We start from the raw sequence: 22,255 nt of genomic DNA, 5'->3' as shown, positions 1-22,255 counted from the left end.
GTTGGAGACCGAATGTCTGGTGTGACTTCAGTCAGGATTCCTCCTGGGCGCTTTGCTGAAGCATTTCTAGTTTTCTGTTGCAGTTTGCCGCTTACATGCAAGTTTGGGTAAAAAAAAAATAAAAAAATAAATTAAGCAACTGCTAGCATCTTGTGTTTCACCTGCTGAATTTCAGAAAGTGGGGTCTCCATGGTGATTGTAGCAAAAAAAGTCTTTCCCTCAGGTGCTATGCTCTTTCAAACTGTCCCCACTTTTGGCAAACTCCTGCTGGACTTTGTGCTGTTAAGTTTTTGAGTAATATTTGGAGAAAACAGTAAAAAAACCCCCCATGAACCGGTTATTTACCGCAAGTCTGCCGTTCTGGAGAACAGCAACTTCGGAAACGTTCGTTTTGCACGTGACAGGTTTGACCAGTCCGGGTCAGCCTCCTGTTACTGGCCTGGGTGCTGCCAGCCCTCATTTAACGCTGGTTAATTGCCCCCCCCAGGTCCGAGCTTGCCCTCGCCCGGGCTGCGGGGATGCTCCTCTGGGAGAGGATCCATTTCTTCCCACCTTCTCAGCCCACCGAGGCCGGCCCGTGGGAGGGAGAGGAGATATTTTGCTGTGGGCGCAAGGCGAAGGGCTGGCTTGGGGAGCGCGGATCCTGGCGGAGGCGGTTAGGTGGAGCGGGTTTTCCTGCAATTGTAGGGGAGATTTTCCTGTTGTGTTTCGGCCGTGACCGTCTCACAGTCGCAGCCGGTGCTGCCGCAGGATTACGGGGACGGCGGTGGCTGCTACCCCCTGTCCCAGCTGGGCTGCCGGTGCTTTTTGGAGAGGGTCGGCGCGGTCCCTGTCGCTGCAGCGATGTTTCGGCCAGAAGATGTAGGGCGGGATCCAGCGGTGGGTATGCGGCTGGGTGACTTCTCAGGAGCTGGAGCTAAGGCGTACGCGTAGGCTTGCCGTTGCAAGTAGTTTAGGGAGTATTTTATAATGCGTTTAGCAGGCGTAGGGGAGGAGTTGAAGTTTGCTCTGTTGCTGTGATGAGTTATCTTTTCGGTACTGACAACTCAGGGAAAAAGGGAACTTTTTTAGCAAAGAGTATTTTTCGTTTTGTGTTTTCAAACGAGGGCTTATTGTGGTCTTGTTAGTTGTCGTAAAACTAGCGAGAGAGATAAAGAGGGCATTAGCATCTGCATACTGTTTGTATCTGGAACATTACAATTCTGTTTTAAAAATAACAGATGAAGGCTGAGATACATATTTACATGAGAAGAATGAAAAAAATATGGTCATTCCCTAAAGCCTGCTCCGCTCCTTGTGCGAAGTCTTTCAAATCCCATTTATGTATTTGTAACTGATGAAGTTACATAACCTAAAGCGATGACGTGTTTAAATATGAGGGCCAAGAGATGATGTTTTTTCAAAGGATGTACTTTTTGGCACCAGTATGCTCACAGTGATGGTCTGGTCACTACAGTTATTTTATATGCAAGTTCTGTATCCACAGAAGTCCACAAAACACACCATACATTTAGGAAGATCAGAAGCATGTATAGTTCACAGGTAAAGAATTTCTAATGTGATTTGCCCAGTACAATATTTCAAGCCGAGCAATTCTCTGACAGCAAGATAAGCTGACATTGTCAAGTTTTAAAGTACATATTTAATAAGCTCCTGGAAAAAAAGCTTGAGGCTGGAGGTCGTGCAGATGCACGCCAGTAATTCTTTCATGAGTGCTGCTCTCTTCATTACAGTAACGGCGACCTGCTTGCTAGCTGACAGGAAATCTACAATTTATTCTAGTTTTCTGAGATAAACTGTGAGACTTTATATGTTGTTGGTGAGGAGCGTCTCAAAGGCATGTAATTAAGCTGTTGTTTTCTCTTTCCATGCTACCTTAAAAGCTACTAAGCTATTCTGTGAGTGACATTGAGAACCTTTTACTTGAGCTTTTCCCGCGCATGTGTGTGCGAGCCTATGTGTGCGTACGTTTGGCAGAACACAGCCATAGCCAGGTAGTGAAAAAGCACTTTCCATTCATTTCATGCGGCTACTCAGCAAGGCCTTTCCCCTGATCAGGATCTCCTTGAGCACAGGAGAAGAGCTGGACAAACCAAACACCACCCACATCCCAGGGCTGGAGGGAACTGGGACTCTTAAGTTACAAAGACACCGTATAGTGACGGTTCAAAACCACAACACTTCCAGTGGGCAGAGTGAGATTAAATTTAATATTGGATCTCCTGGCTGCTGTACAGTTTTCTGGTTACTGTCAAGTGAATCTCGGGTAAATTGGATCATTTTTTTCTTATCACTTCACTAGCTGGTTTAGAAACCGATGTTACCTGGTTTCCTAATTTACTGCAGCTCCCAGAGCATCTCTCTGGTCATCAGTAGGGTTTAAAAAGACTACTAGTATTTACCACTTCAGTTTCTAAGCTGCAAATTACACTGCTGATGCAACACAGCCCTTTGCCGCTTAATTTCTTAGCTCGAAGCAATGAAGTTTTGCCACAGTGTGGTTACTAAAAACCTGTGAGGCAAGATTATGTGGCTGTGGTGAATGATTGGTTTTGTCTCAGGTCTTTAAAAAGTCTTTAAAGGATAATGTTCTTAAAGGATGTAAATGAATAGAAGAAAATATTTGAGATCACCAGGGTTTATTATGGTAAGTTTCTGTTAAGTAACTCTTTCTCAAGAAATAAAATACACCTGGGCATGGCTCTGGTAAGCAACAGAGCATTACTGGCTCTTTGCAAAAAGCACCAGCTGACATGACTCAGAAAGTCCTCAAGAGAGGTTAAGTGGAAACTTGCCACCTTCTTAGGATTTAGCTTTATTCGCAAGGCATAAAAACTGAGACTTTGCATCTCATTGTGAGTGAAGGGTGGTACCCCACTGAACAGGCTGGGTTGGGATGCCAAACCCTTGAGTGTCTTAGGGGCAGAACACCGCCTCGTGAACCACTACACCCAACTCTGTACCTCTTTCTATCCACAGTTGATTTTGCTGTTTTCATTTTGTGTCCTGTTGTGTCGGCATCAGAATTTTTACTCATGCGCTGTTTTACTCGTGCACTAACCGTTTTGGGTTATTTGGGTTAATACTGCCATTTGATAATGCCAAGCAACCTGAGGAGAGGACTAGTAAAGTTGTTACTACACTCCGAGGTATTGTGAGTGGGAGAAACTCAACCCTCTGAAGCCCGTTAGGGAGCTGCAGTGGGATGGCAGGGAGGACAGGGATGAACGGTTGGAAGGACGAGGGTCTTGCACCTGCTTCATGATCTGCAGTATAGGAAGGCAAGCTACTGTTTTGCCATAAAACTATGAATAAAATACCGAAGTTGAAGTTAGGTTTGTCTCGCTGAGCAGGCTGGTCTTAAGACTTAGTGCAGACCCCGTTGCGTCTGCTTCTCAGGAACTGTCCGCATGCCCTTCACGTACAGCAGGGACCAGAACCATCCGAATCCAGAAAAATCCCCACTCAGTAGTGTCAGCTGGAAACAGGTTGCTTTGGGATCATTCTCCTGCAACTCCATTCAGTTTCTTTGTATCCTCTTGGATCTTTAAATACAAAGAACGATAGAAATGAGGCACACTGGAAGAGAATTACTGGAAGCAAATTTGACTACATGAGTGCTTGTTGAGCTCATAAGAATAACAAAGAATAGATGTAGATGCTCCATTTTCTTTTTTTAAAGCTCAAGAACACTGGAAATAGTTACTTGCTAGTTGATGTAGTCTTAATTTCTTACGTTCTTAAGTTCCTTTCATACCTGGAATGAAATAAGCATTACTTAATCCTGAAGATAATCTACGGTAGTTTAAATGAGACAGCTTTAGAGATGTCCGTTCCTTTCTGTTGACTGCCAAGGGACCCTACAGAGACCAGTTCACCACCAGCCACCCTCTGTGTTTAGGAACCACTGTGCAGCAAGAAAGAGGAACTGGTTTCTCGTATTTATTCTGCTGGTGATTTGCTATGAGGTATTTCCAGATTTCTGTTGTGGTCTACAGGGCCAAAGAATGCTCCCCAAATCATTCTGCTGATGGAGAACAGGAACCTACTCCCCCAAGGTGGGGTGCCAAAAGCATGCTTATGGTGGCCCCAGTGACACCAGTAGGACGGGAAATGTCCCCAACTCCTCTCGGAGCTGGCCTCGGGGTCTGGCGAGGGGCCATGTGAGGGTTCTGCTCCCCAAATGGAGGAGCAGCCCTGCCAGTTCCCATTTTGTTATTCCTGGGCCCAGGAAGGCCGAGGAGGGTGTTTCCTGCACCATTGGCAGAGGTTGCTGTCAGAGGTCTAAAATAGATTATCTTCAGAGCGCAGATATAATTGTTCCTTATCCTCCACCCTCCCATGGTTCACAGCCAATTTCCCCTTCTAATTACCTGATTACAATCTTGATTTTTAAATACACCATTGATCCTATGGAGTTCAGTGTACTGAGAGTACAGCAGGCATAAATTTGAAGGAGCTCCTCAGTGTTGGACAGTGGTGGGTTTTGCAATTGCCAGAATCTCTTTGTAGTCTTTACACATGTGCAGAATATAACTCTGAGAGCGTGTGTGTTTGTTCTTTCTAAAAAAAAAAATCAAAAACCTTTTATAGGTTTTTTTAACGACCGCATATGAGGATCAGAAAGCAGGACAGCGAGCGGCTGTGTGCCTTGTAATGCGTAGGGGTAGCTTTATAAACATAAGGAGCTTTAGTCATCAAAAGTGCATCTTGCAGGATGTTTAAATTTAGAGTCCTTTGTGGCAGGTGAGGTCACACCTTCATACCTGTTGTAGTTCCTGGGACATTTCTTGCTGCTATTTTAAACGCTTTCTTTGATATGAAAGCAGACCTTGGGGTTCTTCCTTGGGAACTTCTAATCTCCTTATCTAGGTGGAGGTGATGATTATGAATTTAAGTAGTAGTTACGATTCCCTTTACTTAGCTGCAGGGAAAGAATTCATAGGACAACTTGGTGGAAAGGGAACGCAACCATTTCTTTAAGCCACCCTAAGATCTTCCCTGAAAACTTGGAGTAGCTCAAGGGCCCCGGTGTTTCCAAGCTGCACTAAATTATGTATCCATGTGTGTGAACACCTATGACTGAAAGGAATGTGCTGAACTATTTCTGGCTATTTCTGTCGCTGTATCATCTCCGCTAAAGATCAGGGAGTACCATGTCACCTAAGGCATTACACAAGTGAAATTCCCAGCTGGGGAAATGTGAGAGATTTCCAGTTCTACGACGCAACCAAAGCCCTATGGAAACTGGTGGGGTTTGGTATTTACTATGTGGGTAAAATTATTTCACCTTCCTTTCGTTGCAGAGTAGTATCCATCATCTAGGAAGCTCTCAGCTTGAAATGAGAGAGAAGAAAATCTGTGTGGTATAGAGCAATTTGTCCCCTTTGGCAAGTTTTGGGGCTTGCTCCAGTTGTTGTTTCCCCTGCTGCCAGTATCCAGACCAAGATGTGAACCCGATTCCTCAATATTTGTTGTTGTATAGTTATGAAATACCCCAGAATAAATACCCGTTTCTCAAATGAAGAGTGCAAATTTAGTTGAAGAGGGTTTTGGAACCGACCTTCAGCTATGAATTTGTTAGGAGGTCACTGCCGATGCCAGTAGACCTATGCTGATTCACATGTGCTAAAGATTAAACAATCCTTTGCTTTTCTTCCCCTGAAGCTTTTTGAGGAAATATTAAATCTTCTATCTAAAGAATGTAAAGCTATGAGAGTTGCACAAATATAATAAATAAAGGTCAAAAAGCATTCTGAATGTATACTAGTATAGGTTTATGCACACCTGTGTAATACTGTATCTAATATATTACTACAGATAATATTAAATCAGCTATTTATTGATTGCCTCGGGATTTACAGGAGATGATTTTTTTTTTCCTCACCTGTTAGCTTTTGAGGCTCAGTTATTGTTTTAGCTCTCATGAGAAGGAATATGTGATGTTGTGCCAAAGACCTTAATTCTGTGAAATGTTCTCGTCTCACTGAATAACACACAGGATTCGGCTTTTTGAAAATATGTTCTCCTACTAGCATACGTTTCAACCAGAGAGGGATGTTGTCTAGGCTTTATACCACTCCAAACAGGAAAGCAGGTGTGCTTTTGCTGGATTAATATCCTTTAAATGTTGCAAACAACTATCTCAACATCAAGGAAACACGGCGTGTAACTTACTTCTAGACACAGCAGCTAATCATTCTTCTATCAATGAAAATGTATAACTAGGACAAACTAGTAATTTTCTTCTATGCTGAGTATTTGTTTTTGCATATCAGGAGCTGTTGAACAGCACTATCCTTTGAATATTTATTAATTTGCATTGCTTTGATAAAAACCAGTGGGAAAACAAGTATTTGCTTGCTTCAGGGTGTGTGCAGCTTGCTTTCTTCAGCATTATAGAAGTTTTCATTAAACATTTGTAAACAAAAAATTCTGAGTTCTGATTATTAATTTGTTTTACACTACTTACACAAATTACACTATTCACATGAATATCTCACTAGCCGTGCTGCTGGCAATTACTAGCGTCATGAGTACTCATAGACTTCTGTGTCTGTGCTGTAGAAGGTGAATGCTGTAGAGGACTTGGGACAACCCAGGCTATGAAGCAGTCCATTGGTTTAATCACATTTGAAATGTTTATTGAATGTGATGTGAAACAACCACATTTGCTTGCTGGAAGGAAAAGTTGTTCCCAAGACAATTTTGTGTATATCCTAGAACAGGATAGCAAATGACAAAAAGAATAGCGTGGGTTTGGTTTTTTTTTTTTCCAGAGCTAACAGAAGAAATTGCAAGTGGTTCCTTTATTGCCCATGGCAGATTTTATGACAAGAATGTAAACTTAAAATTTTCCTTTTATAGTGCACTTAACAGCAAAATACTGCCACTTTGAAAACTACAGCTGTGTACTATGATAGTAGCCTGCTTAAGGACTCCATAGTTTATTCAAGACTAGCGTGTGTGTTGACTGTAATTCCTCTTGTACTATAAACCTAGGATACATCTATGTATGCACACACACATGCCTGCATACATGTATAATACATTTTATTACATTTCTTACGTGTTCATATTTTGTATAAAATTTCATTTCATATTCATATAATGGCAATTTAATAAATTAGATTTTCTTACTGAAGAAGTTGGCAAGTTTTTTTCTACAAAAATGCTTAATCTTCAAGTGTTCAAGCTTTAATTTAGCCTGCAGTCTTGCGTCCATTTATGAATATTCCTGTATATGACTTTGGAGGACCAGGGCTGAAACAGCCTTATGGTAGTAGGCATTTGGTAGTAGCCTTAACACAACAAATTGTTAGAACACATTATTGGAGAAAAACGCTATTTGAACCTGCTTGGGTGTATTTTGGCCATAATTCACCCAAACATGACAAACTGCGATTTTGCCAGAGAGATAATACATCAAGGAATTGTGGAATGTGGCACAAGTCCAGCTCTTTTGCCCAGTGCTATTTTTTAGTGAGATGCTTAAAATTTCGAGAATGCCCTACAGCTCTGTTTCGTCTTTCAGTGTCACTGAGTTCACTACAATTTAAAAATTAACTGAAAGAGCTTTAATTCATACAATGAGCTCCACCTTTACTACAGCGGAAAGCGAACTTCGTAGGATATCCTCTTCCACTGCTTTTTCACTCCTGGTAGACGCTCTTCTCACCTTCCCTGAAAGTCGTAGGAGCAGCTGGAATAGAAAAGGAGCAGGAGGCAACACGTGGCATGCTAAAACATCGCCTGCTAACTTTATTCTAATAGCTAGGGATTTATTCTGCGTGGGGAGAATTCTGTAGTGTTTTACTGACAAAAAGTGACCTCAGTATACCGGAATTTTTGACACATTCATTTTTAAGTATAGTTTTATACTTGCAGTGGGTTGACCGTGGCTGGACACGAGGTGCCCACTAAAGCTGCTCTATCACTGCCCTCCTCAGCCAGACAGGGGGACAGGGGAGAGGAAAATATCATGAAAGGCTTGTGGGTCAAGATAAGGACAGGGATAAATTATTCACCAATTATCATTGTGGGCAAAACAGACTCGACTTGGGGAAATTGGTTTCATTTGTTACCAATCAAATCAGAGTAGGATAATGAGAAATAAAAACTAAATCTTAAAACACCTATCCCCCCACCCCTTCCTTCTTCCCAGCTCAACTCCACTCCTGATTTTCTCCACCTTTTCCCCGCCAGTGGCACAGGGAATGGGGGCTGGGGTCGGTTCCTCACCCCTTGTCTCTGCCGCTCCTTCCTCCTCAGGGGAGGAGGACTCCGCACTCCTCTTCTGCTCTGGCATGGGGTCAGCTTTAGTTTTAATTTCTCTCATGTCTTTTTATGTCTGAAGAGTTTTGGGTGCGCTTCTGAGCAACTGGAGGTATTAATGCCACCTGCAAAATTTGCCGTGCTTAAAACAAGAGGTTATAAAGATGCTAATTCCACTAGGGTTAGTAGAAATCTTGCCATGAACTACATGGAGATTGGGATTCCATTTACTGCTTTGCTTACCACATAATGCATAACTAATCATTATGTGCTGGGGAGATGTCACAATCCCAAGTTACTTCAGTGTATTTTTGATTTTTAAATAGCACTTGACTTTTGACAATCGCTTTTACTTTGATATTTGTTCTTAAAACTACCTCTTGTGGGTAGAAAAAGAACGCTTCTCATTTCAATGATATTTTGGTAATAGTATAATTTTCTGCCAGTAATTCCACATTTTTGCAGATATGAAATTATGTAATTGAAATTCCTTCTTTCTGGGTCTGGAGGCTGTCTATGTGGCTTTCAGTTTATGGGCCATGTTGAATACGGAATATGGAATACAACCATGTGCATATATAAACCTTGCGTATTGAGTTTCTGCCTAATCTTCCAGTTTACTGTAGCCATGGATTCTCTACCACTCTCAAGAAAAAAAAATAAATTACTGAATATGAAACCGTAAGGCAAGGGCCAGTGAGTTTGAAAGAATCTGTAGCTGGATCAGCAGCACACTCTGTACTTCAGGCACCAACCTAAAAGTGAAAGCAGTCGATTAAAGAGTAATCATTGGATTGCCCAGAAAATGCAGCCCCTCTTCAGTGCCTCTTAAAGGTTTCGTTATTCAGTCCCAGATACAGTGTGTTTTGACTTATTGGGGAAGTGTCATTTTTTGGTTTCTATCGGTGTGCTCAGCTCTGATTGCCTTGGAAGATAGGCTCTTATTCCAAGATGTTTACAGTCCAAGATCAGATTTTGGCACCCTTGCTCATACTGAATAGCATTAGTCAGGGCTGAGCTGCTGCTCATTCAGGTCAGATAGATCAGAATTAGTCACCAATTGAGACGGTGGTGTTTATGTAGAGCCATGACGGTGATTCAAACATCTTTCCATGAGGCAGCGATGCAGATGTTTTTCTGCTGCTTTTATCTGTTTATCTATGTCTCCCTTTTACATGAGTAACGCAAAAAAGCCTTTGGTTAAAAAAAAAGTGCTTTAAGAAGGAAACCAAATGAATGAAACTGTTTGGCACATGAAGGAGCAGGTGGGATTTTGTAGAGAAAGAGTAGCATGGAAGAAAGCCCCGTATTTCAAACGTGGTCCTAAGAAACAAACCCGAAAGTTTGGCAGGTTTTCACTGGTCTGCCAATAGATGAGCAATGATTAGTTTGCCTTTTTAAAACGTTGTCTCCTGCCAACCCTAAATCCCCTTCTCCCGTTTCCAGCACAGCATTCAGTCTGCAGTGTAAGTGGATGATGAGGTACACAGTCGTGGTGTGGAAGGGATTCAAACAATGTGAATGAGATTTTGATCTTCTGGGACTTCTGTGATACAGAGAGTGAAGAGGAAGAAAGACAAACTGGTCTTCATTTGCAGAAAAGTCTTTCATCTTTTCTGTGCTGTGTGGCTATGGCTGAGGAGAGAGGAGGGGAGTTGTCTTCCTGCTTATATCAAATTGCCAGGCCTTTAATTTTGACCAGATGCACCATGCAATTATGGCAGCCGATGGATAGTTATAAATGAATTAGTCTTTGGCAAACTGAACTTTATTTCAAGTAAGATCAGCGTCACAGAAGATACGGGAAAGCACATTTTGTGATGGGGTGAGTGCATTTTTTAAATGCTCAGATTTCTTGGCAGAATAAAAGGACGCATTATTGCCAAGAGGCAAAGTATCCTAATTTCTAAGCATACCTCTGGAACAGACGCCTCGCTGCTCTTCCCACAGAGCAAGGAGCGCTAAATACCAACGGGCAGCCTGAACCTTGCCTCTGTTTGCTGAACTTTCCTTTTTGCTGTGATTCATACTGGGGTTATAGGTAGCATTCCTGCCACTGCCACCGCGCTCCCCACGCTAATTGTCGTGAAGTACGGAAGGTTCAAGCACGCTTGGTTCCCAAGGCTGCTAATGAGCCCTGAGCTCTCCTCGCCCTTAATGAACCAAGGTTTGTTTGTGGGGGATTCTTGTCCATCCCTCCTTTTCCCTGGTCAGGGGAGGAGGCAAGCGTTCACCCAACCAAACAATGACTTTACAGTGTAAAGACGATGCAGCTGTGCCATCTGAAGCCGTCCTCAGTTATGAGCAACAAAGCTTAAATAGATCGTGCTGTGGAGAGGTGCAGCTCTGTGAGTGTGAAGCATAGCTTTTGCTTCTGCTTCACTGACCTGTCTGCTCGCAGCAGCGACGGGCCCTTGACGGGAGCTTAGGCAGGGAGAGCTGCGTCGGGCGACTCTTTCTAAACCACTCTCTGTAATGCTGAGCGCAGGGAAGGAAGAAAAATGAAGTTTCGGTTGATCTCTGGCGGGGGTGTACTGCTGCGTTCTCCAGAAAATCCCATGCCCTCCCTTTAAAAGCCATCGATTCCTCATCCACTTCAGGTGATTAATAAGGCCACGAAGGCAAGGGGTGGCTCATAAGTTTCAGCAGTAGAGAATACCCACGCAAAAGTGGATGCACACACACACAAACTCCTCTTAGGCTAATCACACGTTTCGCTATCTCTCTACATTTTACTATCTTACTCTCCAGAGGCTCTTCTTGTACCGGAGGTTAGGACCATCAGAAATTTGGGCTAAACTACTGTTTATCGTTTACTTCACGCGCCTTCCTTTAGGCATTTCAGTTACAACACTGCAATCCTCTAGCTATATTTGTGTTACTACAAACATATGTGTGATATATTTTGGGGCATATGGGTACAGGTACATAAGCACAAAAGTAGAGGTACGTATAAATTCAGTTGCATATGTTCTTGAAATATACAGGAGGAGTATACTAGTGTATGATATGTATATCGTACATAGATACATTCCTAGACAATTCCTAGAAACAATATTCCCTGTATATATTCAGATATATATTTATGGAAGTAAACACAGACATGTAGTCTAAAGGCTGTGCTATTGCTATAATGGCAAATGAAAATTTCAATCTGGTAAAATAACTCTGTTAACTGTAACACCAATTGTAAAGTTATCAGTTACGTTACTGTGCATTAATCCTTGCACAATACTATACAAAGGTGAAGTTTTTTTAAAAAGTTTTACTCCTAGATGAGTGAAGCCAAAAGCAGCATCTGCAGAAGAAATCTGATTTTGCTGTAATAGGCTCCTTGAAGGTCATCATTTTGGGTTTTAATAATGCACAGAAACATCTGCTGTTTTCCTCGATCGCATGAGAGAGAAAGGGAAAGAGAAAGAAACGAAGAAGGAGCTTTTGTTTTGCATCCTTAAGTGAACGGGGGGGGGGGGGGGGGGGCACGGAATAAAGCAGTCCCGTTTTAAATACCTTGATGTGTGCATGTGGAGGTTCAAAACTTTAGATTGCTCTCCCGCCCGGCGTGGTGGGTTGATAGCCCTGGGAGCGGTGGCGAAAGTTGACAACCCCCCACGGCTGACCCCTCATGTTCTCTTTCGCCTAATCGAATTTTACGTGTGTTTCCAGACAGCTGATCAGCTTCCCTGGATTTCGCTGACGCCACAGGAAAGCTTTGCCTGAAGATGGAAACACTGGAGTCGGAACTGACCTGCCCTATCTGTCTGGAGCTGTTTGAAGACCCGCTGCTGCTGCCTTGCGCTCACAGCCTCTGCTTCAACTGCGCGCACCGCATCCTGGTCTCCCACTGCGCCACCAACGAGCCGGTGGAGTCGATCACCGCCTTCCAGTGCCCGACGTGCCGCTATGTCATCACCCTCAGCCAGCGCGGTCTAGACGGGCTCAAGCGCAACGTCACCCTGCAGAACATCATCGACAGGTTTCAGAAAGCCTCCGTCAGCGGGCCCAATTCCCCCAGCGAGACCCGCCGGGAGCGGGCGTTCGATAGCAACAGCATGTCGTCCTGCGAGAAGGTCCTCTGCCAGTTCTGCGACCAGGACCCTGCCCAGGAGGCGGTGAAAACCTGCGTTACCTGCGAGGTCTCCTACTGCGAGGAGTGCCTGAAAGCCACTCACCCCAACAAGAAGCCGTTCACCGGCCACCGGCTCATCGAGCCCATCCCAGACTCTCACATCAGGGGATTAATGTGCTTGGAGCACGAGGACGAGAAAGTCAACATGTACTGCGTGACCGACGACCAGTTAATCTGTGCCTTGTGCAAACTGGTCGGGCGACACCGTGACCATCAGGTGGCAGCTTTAAGTGAGCGCTATGACAAGCTAAAGGTTAGTGCTACTTATCGACCTTTCTCGCCAAGCAGCGTGCGGTTGGGAAGGGAAGAGCCCTTCGGTTGCATGCTAAATTCCTCCCGTGGGCAGGTGTCGGGAAAGGTCGGTGCGCGGTCTGTAGTCAAGACGAGGGACACGTACAGATCTGTACGTGCATTCGCTCATCACCCTTGGAACGGTGTCAGGTTTTGCTTAAAGAAAGATTCCTCGGTTGTGCTTTGATCTCTCTACAGCTCTCATGAGGAATATGCAGCATATACTACTGTTTAGGTGGATTTTCTTACCTACCTACAGCTTTATTCCTGGCAGCTGGCGATGTTTAGCACTGGCTGCACAGAGAGGGGCACTGATTGAAATGTCAGGCATTCTTTGCTTACGCTCCGCTGTTGATTACTTTTCATTTGGTTGCTTTCATTGTGAAAAGTCCTTTGCATCCTCGCTAACAGGCGATGCATTTATCCCTGCCTGCTTCAGGGATGCCAGCTGCCCGTCCGGCCAGGGAAACGGAACGCTGGCTCCGCTCTTCCCGCACTGCCTCCCTCCCGGCCTCACAGGCGGCGCAGTCCTGCAAACAAACCCAAATTTTTTCTGGGCTTCTAGTGGTATTCCCGTGGTTCGGTGAGCTGCTGGCACACCTCCTGCCAGGTAGCCAAGCCGGCTCCGGCAGCCCCTGGAACCCGTGGAGGACAGTCTGCGTGTGCCTGTGCGTGACTGGGAGGGTTTTTTATTTCTTTTAAAGATGGACTGCAATGGAGAAACCGCAAGTGCAGAGGGCAAGGCTTATCTGTCAGCCTTCTCACTCGGAATTTCAGAGGCGGAAAAAGAAACGGAATTAAGAGGTTTAACTAGCTGGAAGGGTTTTCTTAAATAACTTCAGACAAAAATATGTGGCTGCACACACGTCTGTGATAACTTTATGTGAGTGGAGGTGAAAATCTGCACACACGTGCTCTGTGGGGTTTGTGCTTCTATGCATGTGCGAACATGCAGATCGTATTCTATGACTGTTTTAACATAATGAAAGACACTTCTTTACCTGGACCTACCTCATGGCTTCCTTTCATCTCTTAAAGACTTTTTTATGTACTAAGGAGGAGTTGTTATTTTTGCTTTCTTTTTTTTTTTTTTTTCTCAACACGATTGTTATTTTAATAACTTAGAGTTTAGCCATTGATAAAATGGGGCATGGGCTATAAATGTGAATAGAAGGTGCCTGGACACTTACAGTACTTTCCAATAATCCAAGGGCTTATATCCTTAAGAGGTGCTACTATTTAGTAAGCTAACAGCGATTGGACAATTATATTGTTTATCAACTTTATATGAGTAGGAATGCACTACTTAACATGAAATACCCTCAGAATTAAATAGTGGGTAAGTATATTTTTGAGGATGTCAATAAATATTAAACATTTTAGTGTTGGTGTACTTAGATATGGCAAGTCTTGAAAGAAGACTTTAAAAGGCATGTATCTTCTTCTGAGATCTTTGACTTCGTATTGCAGATAGGAAAAAAAGAAATTTAGGGTATATTTGCATGTTCTATGGCTTTTCTGGGCCAAGATGCCTAAGCAGACTCTGAATGGGTATCTCATATAGGCAAGCAACATTATCGTTAGATGTTACACAATTTAACTAACTTGGCAGAAGTCTAATAAAGTACTTTCTGCCAGCCACCTTGAAGAGCAATTCAAGTACTAATTTACACTGGTTAGTGTAGGCCTGGGCCAAATAACTCCTTCCTTATAATGGCAACTCCTATCATTATAATAACTGTACAATGTTTTTTGAGATGTGGACTTTCTTTGTGCCCAAACTAGCTAGAAGTACTTTATACAGATAATCATTAACCGACATGACAACCGTTTCCTATCCCCTTTGTCATGAGGCAGCCTGTTTCCTTTGCTAATGCCAGTGATGACATCGGTCATGCCAATTATGCCAGTGATTAAGACACATTTACACTCTTGAGCCCAGGAGTAGTAGGCTTGGCGGTTTCCATCCAGATCCAGCGTCCATTCTCTGTTCATAAGAAGGTAACGTGAAAACTAGGTCTTTCCCTTCCTCCTTGCCTCTTCCATCTCAGAAATTTGTGCTGTTTTATATATCGAACTCCACAAATGAGATTTTCAGTTCCATATATTGGCATTTATCCCTCAGGAGTAAAGGAATGATACCTGTTCACACCAGCATTTGGTCACTGAGAGGCAAGAATTGCAGGTCTATTTTCACATTCAGGTCTCCTCCTTCATAAGTGGTGATATGACCTCTTGAGTCACTGGTCATGTTACTAAGGTAAATCTTGGGTACAAGCTTGCAGATGGTCTTCGTTAACTTACAGATAAAGTGCCCGCTCCATTGGCAAATTCAGTGTTCAAGTGGATCGGAAAATCCCCACCTGAAAAAACAGGTTGTTGCTTGCTATATTGCTGCTGCAGGTTTTTAAAATACATGGGGTTTGACAGATAGGCTACCCAAATCTTTAAAAAAAATTCTGAAAGAATGAGCATGCACTAGACAGCAGTATAGTGGATTCATTCAAAAATGAGTCGTTAATTGTATCTTTAAAAAAGAAAAGCAAAACGCTTCAAGTGACACTTTCTTTCTTGTGGTTTTCTTTTTAAAGCAACACATTGTTGATGCTAACAACAGCAACTGGTGTTGCTCTGGGTGTCAAGCTATGCTAATTACTTGCATTCTTTTCCAGCGGTGTTACTAATTATTTAAACAATATCTCACCCTCCATTAAGCATAGGACAAAAGATGCCATTACAATCTAGCTCCTTTTGTGGCAAAAATGAAAGCCCTTAATTAGGAGCTCTGTACACTTGTCCAACAGAGGCGTCTATGCTGAAGTGTGTTTAACAGTCAATGTAATAGCCATTGTGGATATCTGAAAACGAGAAAGTGTTTTCCTTTGGCAACTACTGGCTCCAACCCTGAGAGGTGCTTTTCTTTCTCAGCTTGTACTGGGGTGGACGGGGTTGAGGGCACTTGTGTTCTTCCCGGAGCGGTCAGTTACGTGACCGCATCATATATGTTCACGTTTATAGTTGCTTTAGTGTTTATACATGTGGTGTTGGGTTTTTTTTTTAAGTAGATCATAGACAGATGCATATTAAAAATGGAAAAATGATAAACCATGACCAAAACAGAGAACAGGAAATATCCTGGTGATACGCTGAATTTATGAAGAGGTGGCCAAAATTGTGGTATGAATTAGAAATAATTTTTAGCTACATAAACAATGAGAGCTTTAAAAATAGAAGGTGCAAATGCTTGTGCTTAGCCTACCATATTACCTCAAAGAAAACATTTATGGCTAATTAGTTTTGATATTGATTTTTTGCTTTTTGTCTTTTTGCAATGGAAAGGAGAAGACAGTTGAAAAGTACGTTCATTTTTTTCGGAGAAAAATCACAAAATTACCATTGTTCTATAGATGTATTTATCCTCAAGAAAGTGATAAGAAAAATGAAGAGAAAAGATTTATTTTGAACAAGAGGGAATATTTGGTGGAGAAGTTACAAGGTGTGGATGGATAGATATCGCTCATTTAGTATTAGCGAAGCGCCATGAAGAGGTGTAACAAAAGAGGAAGACCGACGGTAAGCCATATTTTTAAATGGTGTAAAGCCAGTGTAACTCCACTGAAACCAATGTTTTTACTCACCTTCATATTTACTGAGAATCTGTCCGCTGACACATACATTCTTGCCAAAACGTAATTTTGGCACATTTTTGGTAGTGCTTAGTCAAGAAAGATCTTTTGTTGACTCAAACTGCCGTAGGTTAGCTGTGGTTCTCCAGGTTTTTGTTTGAATCTTATTAGTGCTGACGTGTATTGGGCATGTTTACGAAGGCAGGGCAGTCCTCCGAACGGCACTCGGCAATTCCAGGAACAAAAGGGAGCTTCTTGTTTGTGTGGTTTTCACCTAGTTTTAGTGGCAGAGTCCATACACATCTATCTTTCCTACACTGATGATTCAGGATGTAGGGATTCGGTTTTCTAAGGTGTGTCAATTCAATTACTCACACGTATTTTTCTGGGGGGGAAGCAGGCATAAACTGTTTCCAAGTAGGGAGGACTGCATTCAGCTCTTAGAAGCCTACTTTGACTGTCAAGTCCACAACTTCTACAAATAGAGCACAAAAATATGTCTGCTTCCCTTCTTCTAAGTATATTATGAATTAAAAACCTTTTAATATTTAAATGTCTTTGCAGAGCTACTGGCAAAATATGCGTTGAAGCTTTCCAACTATTTTTGTGTGGCATTATTTTGTAGTTGCAGCTTGATTATTAATTGGTAAACTGTGGTACTGTAAGAACCCAGCACTTACTGATCTATACTCGTACAAATAGTGGGGTTGACAATCTGGGAACGTTGGTATCTGGACTTACGTATAAATAAATATATTATGCGCATACATGTAAATATGTGCCTATACACATTTTATTCATTTTATGCACATATTTATAGTGCTTGTGTTAGTATATAAAGGCAATACTACGTATGTTTGTATGTATGTGTATGTAGTCTTGTTTGTCTAGCATAGAAATACACGTAATTTCTAGTAATGTCTAAGTTCATGAATATCTACCATCTTGAATTTAAATAAATACACATATGCCTATATTTTAAGTCAATATATACAGTTTCATATATATGTGTAGGTCAGTAAAAATATATTTGATCACATATATATATATAAACTACATGCTAATTGTTTTACTTGGTATCCATTTTTAATATTCCATGCATATTTCTTTTTTTAGTAGCTGAATATTCTCACATAGAAATTTATAATTTCCCTGTGTACCCTTAACTTTACTAACTTCCTATTTAATGGAAGCTATTTTACTAAAAAAAAAGAAATCCAACTGATATGTAAAGACATAGTATGTCAGTGTTACAGTGATATGTGTTATTACACATTTAAATAAGTGGCACTTTCCCTTACAGTGTACTTAAAAGATTCAGAGTGTATAAAGTTACTTTCTGTAGTGCCAGTCGTGCAGGTTTAACATTTAGCTGAAACACTATATCCAACCTGACAAAATGTGAAACTCATGGACTTTCATTATTATTAGATGCAGCTTGATACTATTATTAGATTAGATACTGCTTGACAGATATTTCAGTGTATTAATTTTTTATGAAATTAAAATGATGAATGGTCCCATCTATTAGAATGGAATATTGTCTGGTATTACTTAACATAGAAATAGATGCAAAAATATAACTCACTGGCTGTGCATCAGTATTTGCAAAGATCCAAAAACATTAAGTTGTTGCATGGAAGAGGATCAATGTAGGAATGAACTATATTACTACAAAGTTTTCCAGCTACACTTACTTTTTATTACATTAATATATAAATGTTAAAGCAGCCTTTAGAACATTCTCTCTTTAGTGTTATCTCAAGTGGCTGTGTTTCCTCCATCTGGTATTTCTTTGGTGGAGTTTAGAAGGATAATAGAAAATGTCAATACAGTAATAACAACATTAGTCCTTTTGGGGAGGGGTGGTTTGGCTGATTTGTTTTGTAAATTTTAGACTGTTTTTGAGTAGTTTAAAGTTCCTCGTGTTTATGACTGTGGATAATGTATTATGACTTTACATTAGTTATAAGTACTATGAGATTGTTTTTATTTTACCTACCTACGATCCTTTAAATAATATAAGCCATAGTTTTTTAAAACGTACTTTCACAAATTGGCAGTCTTTAAAATTGTTCACGTACTACTTATATCCTTCAATTTTTAGTGGAAATGATGGTGTTGAAGGCACAATCTATTCAGGAAGACCAAGAGAATTAAATAAAACTGTAAACAGTACGGCATTATTATCTTTGTTCTCATGACTCTAGTTTCCAGGGAAGCCAGACTAGGCATTAAGTAAAATGTATTTTCATACTTTTCCATGGATCTGGTCTGAACTGTTCAGATAACGGACTTTAAGTCCATGTTCTAGCTCTGAATTTGCTTATTGTAATGACCTCTTGACTCGACCCTTTGTTGCTTATACGTTTTTAGACAATACGATGCTTGAAAGTTGGTGGTGGAACGTAGTGCACGACAGATACTTCCTCAGAATGAGAATTTGTGTTTAAACAATAAATAATAAAGCAATAAAAAATAAAGCAATAAAAATGGAAATTAAGCAAATAGATGAGGTTAAGGGCAAATTACAAACTGTTTTAGAACGTTGGGCACAGGGAGACCCTTTATTTACGCGATGGAGTGTCTGCTTACCAGAGTGACAAAGATGGGCTGGTAACAGGAAAAGTTACAAACGAGTGACCTTTCAAAGGCAGAACATTTATGGGTTTTAGCATAACAGTATGCTTTCTCATAACTGATAAATAGAAGGAGTAAGCTAATTCTTTTAGTGCTTTACCGGGGAGTGATAAAGCTAGTTGGGGGAGTACGGCTAAAAAAACTTACCACGGCCAGTAGGCTAAAACTCACACTCTCTGGTGGCATTAAGAGGTGTGTGGAAGGGTGTGAATATGTATGTCTATATGTTAGATATGTATATTCTGAAATTATTTTAAAGTATATACCTTATTTTAATGCAAATATTTTAAAAAGTAATGTGATAGCAAAGACATTTTCAGACAAAGGTGAAGGTGGTTAACAGTATGCTTCAAATAGGAAAAAATCCCACCCCAAAACCTGGATGTAAATATCTCCCAAATAAGCACTGCAGAACGCTCAATATTCAGATTTCTCTCAAGCTTTAATTTAATATGTTAAATTAGTCCATGAAGAGAAATCCAAATTACTTCAACTCTGCTCTGTAATGACACACAATCATAGGATCACGATTAAAGTGTTTTAGTTCTTCATCTTATGTTGAACAATTTTCATGACCTATTACATTTTTTTCATATTGTTTGACCTTAAAACACAAATCCAGCAATGATCCCCATGCACTACTTTCCATTTCAGGCTTTACAAGTCTACATCTATTATGATTTTCTTTGGCCCTCTTTTTTCTGCAAAATGTACGCTTCCCAGCAAAAGGATATTACTTGTTTGTATCCTCAGCACTGTGAACCTATACATAGCGGTCCATACCAGTCAGAAATGGTACCAAATTTGGAAAGTCTGAATAGTCCACGGAGAGGGAATGTCCTCCAGAAGGTCATGGACTCAAAAGCCGCGTTGGGTTGCTAGGGCACGCTTTGGACTCAAAGCCTGATGTGGGTGATAAGACTGTGTGTTCCCTCTTTCTCCCATCTGTATTTACATCTCCCCCAAACCAGCCATCCAGGCCCCTGTCTCCCTTAGGATCTCTTGACCCTCCATGCAGGAAGCCTTGGCTTTGGCTGGGAAGGACATTGTTGCCCTCGAGAGTGAGCAGCCACACTGAGGACATGGGGCGAGAGGATTCCTGCCCTTCACACCTTTCATGTCACGTTTATAATGTGCTCTCACAAATCAGACAGAGCCTGCTCCGTTTTCCAGTTATCTAAAGTCAGTGAAAAAAGAAGGAGGAGCAAAGCAAATGGAAAATTAGATTATTTTTATCATAGTGTGTCTATACTGAGTTATTCCTAGACCTTCTGTAAATGCTTACTTAAGGAATTCGTACCCTTTTTCAGTATAAATGCTTAATTGAAAGCGCATTGTCTTTGTCAATAAAAAGCTTAGAACATGTTGGGCAGCTAATAAATAAGTAATATATCAGTGACTTTCTTGATGATGTGCCTTGATGGTGCCAGCAGGATTGCTTTTTACGATAGCCTTTTTTAATTTCTGCAAGCTGGAGTGGAAGTAGCACTTGTTTTACAAATTTCTCCTTTGTGTGGGGTGTTGGTCCTGTGCAATAATCCAGTTTATGACTGTGGAAGGGGAGCACATGCAGGGTTGTTTTAATGCCTCAGACAAAAGAGTTTGAGGGACTGGAAAGCAACAGGGTTTGGCGGTTTGGGTTTTTTTTCCATGTGCACAACATGGACATTTTTAGAGAAATTAAAATTTCCTGCCAAAATGTAATCTCAGTCTTCTCTTTTGAATCATTGCAATTTTAGCTTCCTTACAGTCTGTTGGCCATAATAACGTAAAGTAGCAGTATGATCCTATAATTATATTTTACAGTATGAGAGGGATCAAATTCAGCACAGATGAGAGATTAACTGGAGTGCCTATGGCTAGCTTCTTCCTTTGCAATTTATCTGTTCAGTTAGTTGTGATATTGAGAGTGATCTTCTAAAGTGTGATGGGTTGACCCTGGCTGGGCGCCAGGTGCCCACCAAAGCCGCTCTATCACTCCCCCCCTCAGCTGCACAGGGGAGAGAAAATATAACAAAAGGCTCGTGGGTCGAGATAAGGACAGTTTAATAAAGTGAAAGCAAAGAAAAACAAATGATGTTATTCTCTACTTCCCATCAGCAGGCGATGTCTGGCCACTTCCCGGGAAGCGGGGCTTCAGTACATTTAGTGGTTGCTCTGGAAAACGAAAATGCCCGCCTTCCGTCTCCCTTTACTTCGCTTTTATATCTGAGCTGACGTCATATGGTACGGAATATCTGTTTGGTTGGTTTAGGTCAGCTGTCCTGGCTATGTCCCCTCCCAAGATCTTGCCCAGCCCCAACCTGCCGTTGAGGGTGGCAAAAATGTTGGAGAGACAGCCTTGATGCTGTGCCGGCACTGCTCAGCAGTAGCCAAAACACTGGGGTGTTATCGACACCTTTCTAGCTACCAACACAAAGCACGGCACTGCAAAAAGGAAATCTCTGTAGGCATTTGTGATTTTGGAATAGATGGCATTCCACTGTACCATCAGCTCTGCCAACCCCATCTGTAAAGTATAGAAATTATTTTACTCAATTTTACTATGGTAATTGCCAAAGGCTCAATTAAAAAAAAGTCCTGTAATACAAGATCCTGTACAAGTACATGAGCTGTAATCCCAGCTTCAAGGAATATTCATTTAACTATGCTTAGAACAAAGTACGAAAGCAAGCATGACAGCTACGTAGAAATTTTATATGGTCACACTAATATTCAGATGAGCTGTTGGCATGATGTAATGAGTAAGATTAAGTACGAAAAAAGTTTTAAATTAATATTGGCTAGTTCCAGTAGTCAGTGGAGGCGCTACTATTTGATTTCTTGTGATTATTCTGGTTTGAAATACAATAGCTTCACTCCCCCTTGTCCGTATGCTGAAAGACCTGGATACTTGTGGCCTTCATCTAGGAGATGTCCCATCTTATGTACCTGTCTAATAAATTAATTCTGATGTCCAAACTGACGTTAGTACATTGTTATAACAGTACTCTCTATTGACTGACAACTTCCACTCCCTAAATTTGAAAAAAGAACTGAAATATGAGACATTCCAAAATATGAGAGAATCTCCATCTCATATCTTATGAGATGGAGATTCTCCTCTATATCATAAGTGTTTCAGCTTTTATTTCTTCATGACATTATGGGTTTGATATCACATTCTGTTTCCAAAGGGTATTCTAAATAAAATGAAAATAAAAACCTGGTACAAGGAGAAGAGATCTTTCAGATAACATATGCAACAGCTCATATGAATGACAAGAAATAGTAACATAACCTATAGTCTTTTCTT

At 41.4% G+C, this 22,255-nt stretch overlaps 1 protein-coding gene across 3 annotated transcripts in view; it reads left to right on the top strand.

Annotated features, from left to right (window-relative positions):
* Nucleotides 1-22,255, top strand: part of MID1 (midline 1) — a 248,295-nt gene that overhangs the window by 136,962 nt on the left and 89,078 nt on the right. For all 3 annotated transcript variants that reach the window (XM_049834645.1, XM_049834644.1, XM_049834647.1), the window contains exon 2: nt 11,941-12,656. In XM_049834645.1, coding sequence (XP_049690602.1) covers nt 11,997-12,656 — 660 coding nt within the window. In that variant the 5' untranslated portion in view covers nt 11,941-11,996. The remainder of the gene's footprint in view (nt 1-11,940; nt 12,657-22,255) is intronic.

This window comes from Accipiter gentilis, chromosome 31 (genome assembly GCF_929443795.1).
Source record: "Accipiter gentilis chromosome 31, bAccGen1.1, whole genome shotgun sequence".
Lineage (NCBI taxonomy): Eukaryota > Metazoa > Chordata > Aves > Accipitriformes > Accipitridae > Astur > Astur gentilis.
The sequence above is the reverse complement of the archived record's forward strand: the minus strand, read 5'-3'. Positions and strand labels throughout refer to the sequence as shown.